Below are 13,492 nucleotides of genomic sequence, written 5' to 3' on the forward strand. Positions count from 1 at the left end.
ACACGCCAATTTAATGGCACGGGAAGGACATGTGACAAAGTGATTACATGCCAGTAAGTCCATATAAGCATCTAAGTCACATCACTCAAGTGTCTATTTGTCTGAAGGAAGCGCGAGACCTGAGCCAGAGCTGGAATGGCCTCGGCAACAGAGAGGCCTCAGCCTAGCCGAATAGCTTTCACTGCTGACAAGATGGAAGCCACCCGAGTGGGAGACAGATAGTCCCAAACTACCCCCAGAAAGGTGGTTCTCTGAGAAGTAGAATGCACACACTTTCCTGGGTTCAACCTGAAGCCTAGAGACCTCATATGGGCAAGCACAGCATCTCAATGACTGGCTGCCATAGCCTTCGACTGGGCCAGAATGAGCCAGTCTTCACGGTAATTCAGTACACGGATGCCCTGAAGAAGCAACGGTGCCAGGGCAGCGTCCATGCACTTTGTAAACGTGCACGGTGAAAGGGCTTGGCCAAAAGGAAGAACACAATACTAGTACACTTCTCTCCAAAAGCGAACCTGAGGAGCTTTGTGTGCTCTGGCAGAATGCCTATGTGAAAATAAGCGTCTTTAAGGTTGATCATAAACCAGTCTTTGGATCTGATCTGGGACACAATAACCTTGAGCGTGAGCATCTTGAACTTTTAAGTACTCAGAGTACAGTTCAGAGCCCGCAGGTCCAAAATCGGACGCAGCCCCCGTCCTTCTTGGGAACAACGAAATATCGGCTGTAAAAGCTGGAGAACTGCTCTGGGAGAGGAATGTGCTCTATGGCCCCTTTCCTCAGGAGTGAGAGAAGTTCCTCTTGGAGGAACACTGCCTGGTACCTGCCAACGATCATGGGCAACACACCCTGGAAGCACAGAGGACGTAAGGAGAACACCCCTGGCAGAAGTTTCCACACTGCCTGGTTGTCTGATAGCAGTGTCAACCGCGAGCAGAACTCCTGGGTGCCCTGAAATAGCGCACTAGCAGGTGCTATCCTAGGGAGATCCGTGCAAGGAAGAGGAGCAGGCACAGACCCAACTGCCTCCGGAAATGCCAGAGGTGATGGGGCGGGCAGTTGGGGAGCGTTCCTGAATAGAACGCTCCTAGGAACCTAAGGTCCCCTCTCACCTGACAGATCTGGGCCCGGGTACGCTGACTGGCCTCCCTAGTATTAGACGGGGGGCCGGGCTGCCACACTAACCCTTTTTACTGCCCTGAGTGAGCTAGGAGAGGGCTGGGTGCGGCTGGAAGATGGCCCATGCTGCTCGGCGCTCCCTGAAAGGTGTTTCACCTCCTGGTGCCCTGAGGCGAAACCAGGGCATCCAGGAGAAAGGTGCCTCTCTGTGGCAAACAGCGCAGCCATTGAAAGGCCTATGGAGCGGGCCGTCTGCTTTGTGGCACGGAGCGCAAGGTCAGTGGCTCAGCGGAGCTCAGATACCCCCTAAGGTCCCAATCCCTCGCCACCGTTGAGCTCTGTCAGCAGGTCAGCCTGGTAGGCCTGCAAAACTGCCATGGTGTGCAAGGCCGCACCTACATGGCAGCAGGCCAAGGATTTCCTCCATGTGGGTGATGTAGGTGAGAGATAGCCCAAAAGCGTCTCTTCAATCCCAGGCATTGCCTCATACCCATGACTTTTAAGCCCTATAATGGCTGAATAGTCAGATATGGCAGGGGGAAAAAATATGCGCTGAAAATGGATTTCTCCAAGACCTTGACACCTCGGCATGGAAGTCTGGGAAAAACGGCAGCCGCCTGCATGAAGATGGCTTGCGGCCTGAAGTCAGAAAGTGGTCATCTAGCTTAGAACGGACGACACTAACATTGTCTTCAGGCCAATCTAAATTTAAACTAGTCACAACCTGTCACCACCTGGAGGAGCTCCTTGAACGCCACTGATTGTGTAAGCGGTTTAGAGGGGGAAGCCCCTCCCCACCCACATCAAGCTCCTCAGAGCCTGCCATGATCCTCATGATCGGACCCGAACCACCGAGGTACAGCCGAAGCTGAAAATATAGCCAGGTGGGATCAGAGAGAATACAGAGAGAATCCCTCACAATGCATGCAGACGGCTCCCTCAAGAGCCGACCGAGCATGCTCCTCTCCCAAACAAACAACTTGGATTGCAACATATTTTTGTGTTTCTCACCTAGCTTTCCCTAAAATAAATATTTTTCTCTCCCTACACTAAACAGACAGGACAAACAATTGACACACATACACAGAGCGCTTCCTGAAGACAAAGAAGCTGGAGTAATGTGACGTAGATGCCCTTATATGGACTTACTGGCACGTAATCACTGCGTCACGTGTCCTTCCCAAGTCATTAAATTTGAATGTGTGCACACAGAGCTTCAGACACAACTTCCTCACAGAAGCATTCCCATAGCATCAGCCCTGACACTTCGAAAAGAAATTCATTCTCTCCACTGCAATGGTGGGAGCATACACTCAGATAAAAACAAAAACCTCATTCTCATAAAACCACTCACTTTTAAAAGCCTCCAGCTTAAAACTTCTTCTACCGTTTAAGAAACAGGAATAAAATTGCAAAGTCTAACATCACAACTAACGCTTAGTGATGTGTTGTGGCTTAAAACCACCAATCCGTCCTTTTAAATCTTTCTTAGCCTGTTTTTTTTCTTGTCCCTTACCTCGTTTCTTTCTCTTTATTGGTACTTTGAACAGGGGCTCATCTTCCATCTCCATGTCTCCCCCATCCCCTTGCACTGGTGTAGTGACCGGTGTCTCCTGGAGACAGCTCTGCACTACTCCAGAGTCCACTGTGACTTTTTAAGTTTCATAGTCCTTCTCCCGGCCCAGTTAGGCCAAGCAGGGCTTCTCCCATTCTGGTTCAGCCGAGCAGGGCTTCTCTCGTTCCAGTTCAGCCGAGCAGGGCTTCTCCCGGTCCGGTTCAGCCGAGCAGGGCTTCTCTGGGGTGGGTACATCACTTGTGGAGCTCTGGTCTGCAGTCTGAGCTTGGGGCTCATGCTCCCTTGGACCTGGTGCAGCAGCAGTTGCAGGGCTTTCAGCAGCAGGCTGAGCTGTAGCTGCAGGGGGAACGGCTCCAGCAACACTGGAAACACTGGGGTCACTCTGTCTTTCAATACAGGCGCGGACAAGATGTCCTATCTGACCACATTTAAAACATTTTATGTCTATATCAGTGGAAATGAAAATGTTGTAGTCAAAGTTCTCAATCTTGAACTTAAAGACCGTGTTTAGTTCATCCAGACCTTCATTTAAAACCATAAACTCCAATCTCCTGAAAGACACCAAGTGCTTAACTAGTGGGGACTTACAGCCGAGGGGGATTTTTTTCATGGGAGAGACGGGTCGCCCGTACCGAGAAAGCTCTTTCAGAATCGCCTCATCACTAATAAAAGGAGGGACATTTGACAACATGACTTTTTTGGCAGGGGAACTGAGAGGAGAAACCAGTATACACTCATTAATTACGATTCCTTTCTGGACCAGTTTAGTCACTTTATCAACAACACAACGATAACACTGTTTGTGAGGGAGGCAGAGACAATGTTCTCATGTCCCACCACATGTCCCATTGCTAGCACACACTCCTCTACACTCTCCCCGCACACCACCCTCACACTGTGCCGGGGAGTCAAACTCTCAAACAGCTTTGTGCTCGGAGACTCCATGCTGCTCATACATGCTCACACTCACACACGCCCTCCCATGCGCACAAACATGCTAGAATACACACACATACACACACAAACACACACAAACACACAAGATTATTCCTAGATGTTTTAAGGAAACAATTGTGAAAAAAAGCTGAAAAAAATTGGCAAAATGCCAACCGCTCTCACACGCCACACTCACTCTTTCACCACGCATGCGCACAGCACATCTCAAAAGCAGCAAAATCGTCGACAGAATTATAAAAGCAAATATCAGCACTCTTGATTTAACAGAAGCTGTGAAAAGTGCAGTAGCATCATGATTTAAAGTTTTGTCTATTAAGTAGAACGATTCATACTTAAAAACCAAAGGTAAAAGTCTCCATTGAAAACGTTTCCTTAAAAGAGTTAAACTGTAAAATCATAAATAGTGGTTTCAGTCTGACATTGTGTAAAAGCATGAAACTCAGTTTCCCTGTTTAAACAAAAAGGACATTCTGTTCCAACCTCAGAATTTTAAACAGAAATAAAAGCATTAACAGCGACTGCCCCATGCAGAACTCTCCACTGTAAGTCTTCTGCCCTTTTGAATTATAGTGGCTTATACAGGGATCTCCATTCTGGTTTTACACTTGTGTTTAGACTCAGTACATTGCACCAGGGTGTGTCAACTCTTATCTAAAACCTTTCCATTAAAAAACGTGACACAAGCTTTTTACAAACTTTTCCCTATGGCATGTGAGAGATCTAAAACCATAGATTTTCCAGCTTCCAAGAAAGGTCCTGTGTAGTCCTTCAGGTTGGGCTATAGAGTTATGCTGTAAAAAGGGTCTCTGATGTTTGTGGTAGCTGCTCCACTGCAGTCTTCTTTCCTCAGCTGTTAGAATTTCCTTCCTTTTCGACTCCATGCCTCCTCTGTGTTCTCAAATTCTGCTCCAGCCAGGTTTACTAGGTGCACCAAAGTGATTGCTCTTGATACCTGTAGTATTTTGTTAAGTCCAGGAAAAGGGCAGTTGCTGTTTGAAATGTCATACCGTGCTCCATGGAGTAGCAGTTCTACTAGAAGCCAGTGAAGAGAGTGGGTTCTATTGGCCCACTGCAGCGTGAAAAAGTCACAGACTTTAGAAAAGACTTATAAAATGCTGGTAACCTGCTAGGGTCCAGCTTTGCAGGGTCCATAAGGAAGAGAATTTTGTCCATCTGCAGTCCTTCAACGTTGTGCAGTAAGGTGTAAGGTTGTGCAGCTGCCGGCCAGCTGGAAGTGGTTGTACCGTTCAGAAGTCTCTGTATAACGTAGACGTAAAGGCCAACGTCCTGCTTTGGAGTTGTATCAGTCCTTGCCCACCCTCTTCCTTGAGTAGATACAGCACACCAGTACAGCTTGTATCAAAGCTTGCAGACATGGAGAAGGATTTTCACAGGCCAACTTGTGCCAGAAACAGGAAGCTATTAAGTTTTTAGTGACTAAAGTTCACCCTCTGTGTAACAATTCTGGTGTTATCCATATTTCCATTTTCCAACACACCTAAGTATTTCAAGCTATCTCTTCTACAGGTCAGACCGCCAATAAGCGGTGTCGAGAAAGCAGAAGCGCGGTAAGCAGGCGGGAGTCCGTGCTAAAAACAAACCCTAGCCGGTCGGCTCTCCTGACCATTGTACTACCGTCTGCTCCCTGGACAATACACTGGACTACATCCAAATCTAACGGGCCTCTTGGCAAGAGTTTAGAAACTGTTGCGTCTTTGTTTTCACAGAGACATGGCTCAGCGGCAGAGTTCCGGACGCTGCTATTCAGCTAGATGGGCTTATCTCCTAGCTGAGAGCGACAAAGAGTGCACACACCCAGACAATCCACAGACGCTCAGCGGTTGTGGAAGGGCATCCAGGCGATCACGAACTACAGGACAAGTTTACCTGCCAGTGTCAGTAATGTCTCCCTCCGAAATGCTCTGAATGACTTCTATGCTAGGTGCACAATGAATGTACAGTACAGAGCAGCTAGTGGATGTCTTCAATGAAATCTTCAACATTTCCCTGAGTAGCACCATAGCTCCTGCATGCTTCAAGACAACCACTATTGTCCCCATGCCAAAGAATTCTATACTGTTCTGCCTCAATTACTATCGTACTCACACCCATCATAATGAAGTGCTTCAAGAGGCTTGTCATGATTCATATCAAGGCTCAAGCTGCCACCTTCACTGGACCCCCTGCAGTTTGTGTATTGTCCAAATGGCTCCATGAACAATGCCATTGCCACGGCCCTCCACCCACCTGGACAATAATGATACACAATTTCAAATGCGGGGGGCACGGTGGCCTAGTGGTTAGCATGTTCGCCTCACACCTCCAGGGTTGGGGGTTCGATTCCCGCCTCCGCCTTGTGTGTGTGGAGTTTGCATGTTCTCCCCCTGCCTCGGGGGTTTCCTCCGGGTACTCCGGTTTCCTCCCCCGGTCCAAAGACATACATGTTAGGCTGATTGGCATCACTCGAAAATTGTCTGTAGTGTGTGATTGCGTGATTGCGTGAGTGAATGAGAGTGTGTGTGTGCCCTGCGATGGGTTGGCACTCCGTCCAGGGTGTATCCTGCCTTGATGCCCGATGACGCCTGAGATAGGCACAGGCTCCCCGTGACCTGAGGTAGTTCGGATAAGCGGTAGAAGATGAATGAATTTCAAATGCTGTTCATAGAATTCAGTTCAGCATTCAACACAATCATTTCTCAGCACCTGATTGAGAAGCTGAGCCTGCTGGGACTGAACACCTGTCTCTGTGACTGGATGCTGGACATCTTGACGTTATCACGCGTACCTGTGTTTGTTGACGGTCCAGCCTCCACAGGCCCAGTAGTCACTCCTCCTCCACAGCAGGTTTGGTCTCAGCGATGGGCTCATTTTATTGTTGAAACAAGTTTTCCTTAGTGAGAAAGTGCTTGTTTTAAAATATCAACGCTAATAAACGGAAGGACGTTTGAAATCGTCACTTTTTTGGATGCCGTTAAAAGGGGAGAACAAAATAAGAAGAACAAGAACAAAGTGTGACAGAGAGGCTAGATTGAGATGGTTTGGACATGTACAGACTAGGGAGATGGTTATATTGGTAGAAGGAGAGAGAATGGCCAAGTGATCAAAACCTAAATGCTAACATCAGCACCTGCACACTGGATATGACACTCTGATGCTCCTCTCTGTAATGAGTAGTTCTCTAACTCGATTAGACTAATGGCAATTTTTTTCTATCAGTTTAAATTCTATACAAAAACAAGGGCATAGGTGCCACCTTTAGTGATTCCATAAGCAGTGATATGTTCCTCATTTATAAGATTAAATGAAATAATCCTTACAAATTTTGATGAAGAATAACTAATAAATGATTCTTGAAACTGCTAACTTGTTTATACACCTACTGTTAATAATAGGAGGTTCAAATAATCTATCACTAAATAACAAAATTAATTTAGTTTAGTGCTTTATGATTTGATATTCAGGTATTTCAGACTTTCTGTGATACATTTTTAATTTAAATTTAAATTTGAAAAACTAGTTTATATCGTTAGTGAACTATAATGACAGCAAAAACATCGGACTGTGAAGACACTGAAAAAACTGAAAAAAGAGGTCTGATTACTGATCCCATGGCAGGTTACTGCTGAAAGGTTTAACCCCATAACACAACACTAGTGTTACATAACTAATGAAAGAATAATCACATTATTAATTATTGTATTTGTTCTTGGATTAAAAAAGCTTGGCTGCTCGTCTCAAAAGAAAGTAAGAGTGAACACGTGAGTGTGGTGAGGAACAGGTCGTCGTCTGCAGTGTTAAACCGACTAACCCATTGTTGGCCATAGCTGTCCTCCAGGTCATTGTTGGATCTATCGTCCCAGTTAAGCCGAATGCCCACGAGCAATGAGGGCAAGAAGCCGTTCTCAGCCATGATCACAAAGTAGGCAAAGAAACCTCCTAGAGCCTGAATCATCCCTAAAGAGTTCAGGACAGGACAAAGATCAGGAAAAGATCAGGACAAGTCATTGTTAGCTCATCAGGGAGAAATTATTCTAGTATACAGTGCAGCCAATCAGAATGCAGCTAAACTATAGCATGTACATGTAGGATAGATAAAATCTGCACATCAAATCGACGAGATGTTTTTTTTTTAAGTTTTTGATACTTGTCATTTTTTAAAAGTAATTTCTGCTTTAACCATCACTACTGACTGTGTGAACTTTATGAGAGACAGAGCATTGGTAATTTAATGATAAACTTGGTCTTGGAGTGTACAGTGGAGCGTCGTTGTTTGCTAACCGATCTGTCCGTAGGCGATGCTGATGAGACGCTCATTAACCAGTTTGTCTCGCAGAGGGTTACGGGGCTGACGCTTCATGATATCACTCTCTGCTGCTTCATAGGCCAAGGAGATGGCAGGGACCTGAAGAGCAGACAGACTGATAAGAGTTTGTGTGTGTGTGTTTGTGTGTATGTGTGTGTGTGTGTGCGTGTGTGTATATGTGTGTGTTTGTGTGTATGTGTGCATATGTGTTTGTGTGTACTGTATGTGTGTCCGTGTGTGTTTGTGTATATGTGTATGTGTATATGTGTTTGTGTGTGTATGTGTGTGTTTGTGTGCATTTGTGTGTATATGTGTGTGTTTGTGTGTATGTTTGTGTGTATGCATTTGTGTGCGTGTGTGTATGTGTATGTGTGTTTGTTTGTGTTTGTGTATGTGTGCGTTTGTGTGCATTTGTGTGTATATGTGTGTTTGTGTGTGTTTGAGTGTGTATGTGTGTATGCGTTTGTGTGCGTGTGTGTATGTGTGTGCGTGTGCATTTGTGTGTTTATGTGTATGTGTGTGTTTGTGAGTGTATATGTGTTTGTGTGTATGCATTTGTGTGCGTGTGTGTTTGTGTGCATTTGCAGAAATGCTGTATTTATTCTATTGTCAGTATTGTGTATCTGCATGTGTGTCACTTCGGATGTGTGTGTATGTGTGTGTCTGTGTATGGGTATATGTGTATGTGTGTGTATGTGTGAGTGTGTGTTTATGTGTGTATGTGTGTATATGTGTATGTGTGTGTTTTTGAAGAAATGCTGTATTTACTCTATTGTCAGTATTGTGTATCTGCATGTGTGTGTCGTCACTGTGGATGTGTGTGTGTCGTACCATGTCAGTACCCAGGTCAATGCACAGAATGGTGATGGTCCCGAGAGGAAGAGGAATGTTAACCAGGATGAAGAACAGGAAGGGAGTGATTTCTGGAATGTTGCTTGTCAAGGTGTAAGCGATCGATTTCTTTAAGTTATCGAAGATCAGACGCCCTGCGGACAAATAAATACACATTCAGGATCACAATAAATATGTATGAAACGGTCACTTCCCTCTTCTCCCTCTCACCCTCTTCTCCTTCTTCTCCCTCTCTATCCTCTCCCTCTCTCCTGCTTGTCCCTTATTTCCCTCTCCTCCCTCTCACCCTCTTCTTCCTCTCACCCACTTCTCCCTCCTCTCCTTTTCCTCCCCTCCTCTCCTACTCACCCTCTTCTCCCTCTCACCCTCTTCTCCATCCTCTCCCTCTTCTCGCTCTCCCCCTCCTCTACCTCCCCCCTCCCCTTCCTTCTCTCTCACCCTCTTCCACACCAGTGACAATGGAGGCAAAATTGTCGTCCAACAGGATCATGTCAGCTGCCTGCTTTGAGACGTCAGAGCCCGAGATTCCCATGGCCACACCGATGTCTGCCTTCTTCAGAGCAGGAGAGTCATTTACACCATCACCAGTCACGGCCACGATGGCACCCTGAGACAACCAGAGACATAATAAATACATACAGAGATAAAAACAGGCCCAAGGTAAATCATTCTTTAATACAGAACAAAGGAATAATTCAGAAAGAAGTTTATTTGATTTTGTACTATACTGTAGTTTCTTGGTTTATACTTACATACTGTACTGAGTTTATGTGGTTGTATTGTGTTTGTGTGTGCACCTGTCTCTGGCAGCCCTCTACGATAATAAGCTTCTGTTGTGGGGAGGTCCTGGCAAAGACGATCTCGGTGTGGTTCTTTAGAACTTCATCCATCTGCTCTTGGGTCAGATCCTTCAGATCCGAACCGTGGATGACGCATGCTTTCGCATCCCTGATGAACAGTGAAGTGTAAAGTCAGGGTAATAGATCATTGTTTCATATTTTTTTCTGCTCCAAATCCACCTAAAATCCAATGACATCTACCTAATTCTGCTTCCAAAATATTCCATTATGTTTGTAAAGTTAATCCTGAGTTCTTCTAGTTTAAATGAGCAGTAAATTAGTTACACAGCTTATAGTTTCATCCTGAACACCAGCATGCATAAAGATATAAAGTGTAGCTGAGGGACGTTTCAGTGTAGGTCAAACAAAAATAACATATAGACAGACAAAGAGGCTCCAAATGAACTCATAGAAAACTGTTTATATGTTGTATCAATCTGGTGTGTATGATTACATTACCTGGGGTTAACCTGGCTGACGGGGATATTAAGACGAGCGGCGATGTCCTCCACTGTCTCGTTGCCTTCAGAGATGATTCCTACTCCCTTGGCGATGGCCTTGGCTGTGATTGGGTGGTCGCCAGTGACCATGATGACCTTAATTCCAGCTGATCTGCATTTCCCAACAGCATCCGGCACAGCAGCACGCGGAGGGTCGATCATAGACATCAGTCCAACAAAGCATAGGTTATCTGTCTGGAAGTTCACATCATCGGTATCGAAAGCAAAGCCTTTAGGGTACTGATCCTTATTCAAAAACACATGGCAGAAACCTGCATGGAGAAGAGCAAAAAAACCCAAGACAGAGGCATTTCAGACAGATGGTTTTCCAGTAAATCCACATTCACTGCTCTAAAGGAACTCAACCTAATTTAATGCACGTCAAAATCCAGAAATCTTCCAAGATTAAAAAGACAATGCTGTATTGGGACTGAGGATTACATCCGTGTGGCAGCAGGGGTGGGGTCGAGCATCAGCTCGGAGAGTGGGGATTAAACCAGCAGGCATCGAGCGATTGTTCTCAACTGTGTGTTATTACACACTGACTTATGTACTTACATTTGTGTTTGCAGTACAGACTGTGAACCATACACACACACACATATATATGCATGGAAATTGAGTTTAAACTTGAATGTCAAACAAGTCACAAATCAATTTTTCTTATTGGATTTGTTGTTTTTCTAGAAGTATGCAGAAAATTAGAAGTATGCAGAAAGTATACAGTATGCAGAAAATTAAAAGTATGCAGAACGTATATAGTATGCAGAAAAAACTCCTGTACTGGATAAACACACCACAAATTCTAGTGACACCACAAACGAAGAACAGCTCTGAGATGTCGACAGGACGAAGTATTCAGACCTCTGCAGCATGGTGGGAAGGTTTTGGCTCATTTCTGTTGATTAATAATCTTGTTTCCTAGTTAGGAGGATCATTCTGATGGATTTGCAATTTTAAAAGCCATCATAAATAAAGTCTGGGAAGCTGCCATGCAAGCACCTTCATTTTGTTTACCTTTTTTTAAAAGCACTGGCTGCATAAACATCATTTCATGACCTCACTCACCCAGGACTCTCTCTCCCAGTCCTCCCAACTCCAGATAAGCGTTCTGAAAAGCCTCTTTCATCTCCTCATCCATGGGCTGCTCTTTACCCTGCATCATGATGGTGGAACAACGTTCCAGAATACGCTCTGGTGCTCCCTTCATCACCAGCATGTAGTGGTTATCATCACCCTCCTCGGTCTCATGCACTGAAAGCTGGAAAAGGAATACATGTACAAAATAGTTATAACACCTGGATCACATCATGTCAGTTTTCAGCACTGTAAGCATTCCCATCTATCCAGAAAGACAACACAAGTTTTCTAATTTCTCAATGCTGCAGAGTTTATGAGATATGTGTTGACTTCTTGTTTATTGTAATGCTTTACTGTCTGGATGTTCCAGTAGGAGCAGAAACAAGCTCCAGTTAGTCCAGAACACAGCAGCTAGAGTCCTAACTAGAAGCAGAAGATATGAACATATCACCCCTATCTTATCCTCATTACATTGGCTCCCAGTCAAGTTTCGCATTGATTATAAAATACTATTACTGACCTATAAAGTACTTAATGGTCTCGCGCCACAGTTCCTGAGATCTTTTTGTTTTTTATGATCCTACATGCCTTCGAACAAAAAGGTTCAGGCTATTTGTTAGTACCTCAAGTACAAAAGGCTACATCAGGGGGCAGAGCTTTTTCTTACAGAGCCCCACAGTTATGGAACAGACTTCCAATTAGTGTTTAGGCACTGTGAAGACACATGCCAATCCTCAACCCAAATTAAGGCCATTACTGATGCTGACTGCAGCCCAATACCCATAAGATGACATCTGTGTGGGAAGGACTTCGAAAGCCTCATCCCACGTCTCCTCCCACACTACAAACCTGCCTGTTTGGAATTTGCATGGGAGCACCAAACATGGAACATTGAAAAATGGAAGAAAGTTTTATTCTCGTACGAGAAAACATTTAACCCAGATGGTCCTGATGGCTTCCAACGATACTGGCATGTGGATATGTGGACATGTTACAGCAGGCATTCCTCTTGACTGAGGGCCCTCGTCTGTGTGCTAATAGCTGAGTCTTTCAACAGGAAAATGCTGCCGTTCACAACACCTGCCTGACCAAGGAGTTCTTCTAGGACAATAACATTGCACTTCTGGACCATCCTGTGTGTTCCGCCGACCCCTTGAGAATGTTTGGGGATGGATGGCAAGGGAAGTTTACAAAAATGGACGTCAGTTCCAGACTGTGGATGAAGCCATCTTCACCACATGGTGCAACGTTCCCACCAGCCTCCTGGAAACAGTCGCATCTAGCATGTGTTTGAAGTTATAAAGAATGGTGGGGCATTTATTAGATTAGATATATTACTGTATATTAGATTAGATATATTCGATTGTTCAGTATATTTTTACTGAACAAACAGTCAGCCCAGGGCCTTACAACAGGAGTATCTGGATAAAACAGTAATTATTAAAAACCATGTGTTGTCTTCAGTTTAGGTTTATATAAATCGTAATAAAAGATTTAGTCCACTATTAACAGTATTTATTACATCACATATTAAAGTTACAATGAAAATTGCCCAAAGATGAAGTGTCTATAGAGTCAAGACTTTAATAAAGAAAAATCACCAACACATGGCGTACATACTGTCAATTCCCAATCAGACACCAAATGGCTCCATGCTCTGAGAGTTTATATAACATAATGGGAGTGGTGAAGAGGTTCAGTTTGTGTAACGTGATGTCCCTATACCGGAGTGGGATGAAACACCATCCCTATCTAGAGCAGAGCTGAACGTCTGAACAACAAATGTTATTGAAAATACCCCAATCCTTAAAAATCTTGAATCATAGTTGTCTTTTTAATCCTCACCACTGACCCTAAAGCAATTCCTCACCTGGTACTTGTTGGTGGAGTTGAAGGGAATCTCAGTCACCTTCTTGTTCTTGTCCCTCATGGCTTTGACCGAGCCACATGAGAGCTCAATACACTTTAGCAGAGCTGATTCAGAAGCATCACCAGCCACGTCCCGCTTGAGAATTGGCAGAGACTCCTGACCTGCCTTGAACACCGCCCTATTACAGAGTGCAGCCACGCGGGCCAGAGACACCCAGGTCACAGAGGTTTTATCAAAGGATGTTCCTGAAACAAAAGTAATGCTTTTAAGTTCCAAGCCCTACAGTTAACACTGTTGATCTCAAATACATAATATTTCCCTAATTACCTGCCTACTTAATGGGCTCATACAAGTATTCTGATACACTGCACAGCTAGAGTAGCAGAGACTAATCAT

General features: G+C 44.7%; 1 protein-coding gene across 1 annotated transcript in view; it reads right to left on the minus strand.

Moving 5' to 3' along the window:
• Positions 1 to 13,492, minus strand: part of atp1a3a (ATPase Na+/K+ transporting subunit alpha 3a) — a 33,464-nt gene that overhangs the window by 5,472 nt on the left and 14,500 nt on the right. Inside the window, exons 10-17 of the mRNA XM_060865991.1 lie at positions 13,097 to 13,341; positions 11,215 to 11,407; positions 10,106 to 10,418; positions 9,605 to 9,755; positions 9,246 to 9,414; positions 8,787 to 8,941; positions 7,931 to 8,054; positions 7,461 to 7,606 (exon numbers count right to left, since the gene is read on the minus strand). Of these exons, the coding sequence (XP_060721974.1) occupies positions 7,461 to 7,606; positions 7,931 to 8,054; positions 8,787 to 8,941; positions 9,246 to 9,414; positions 9,605 to 9,755; positions 10,106 to 10,418; positions 11,215 to 11,407; positions 13,097 to 13,341 (1,496 nt within the window). The remainder of the gene's footprint in view (positions 1 to 7,460; positions 7,607 to 7,930; positions 8,055 to 8,786; positions 8,942 to 9,245; positions 9,415 to 9,604; positions 9,756 to 10,105; positions 10,419 to 11,214; positions 11,408 to 13,096; positions 13,342 to 13,492) is intronic.

Source organism: Tachysurus vachellii, chromosome 3, assembly GCF_030014155.1.
Source record: "Tachysurus vachellii isolate PV-2020 chromosome 3, HZAU_Pvac_v1, whole genome shotgun sequence".
Lineage (NCBI taxonomy): Eukaryota > Metazoa > Chordata > Actinopteri > Siluriformes > Bagridae > Tachysurus > Tachysurus vachellii.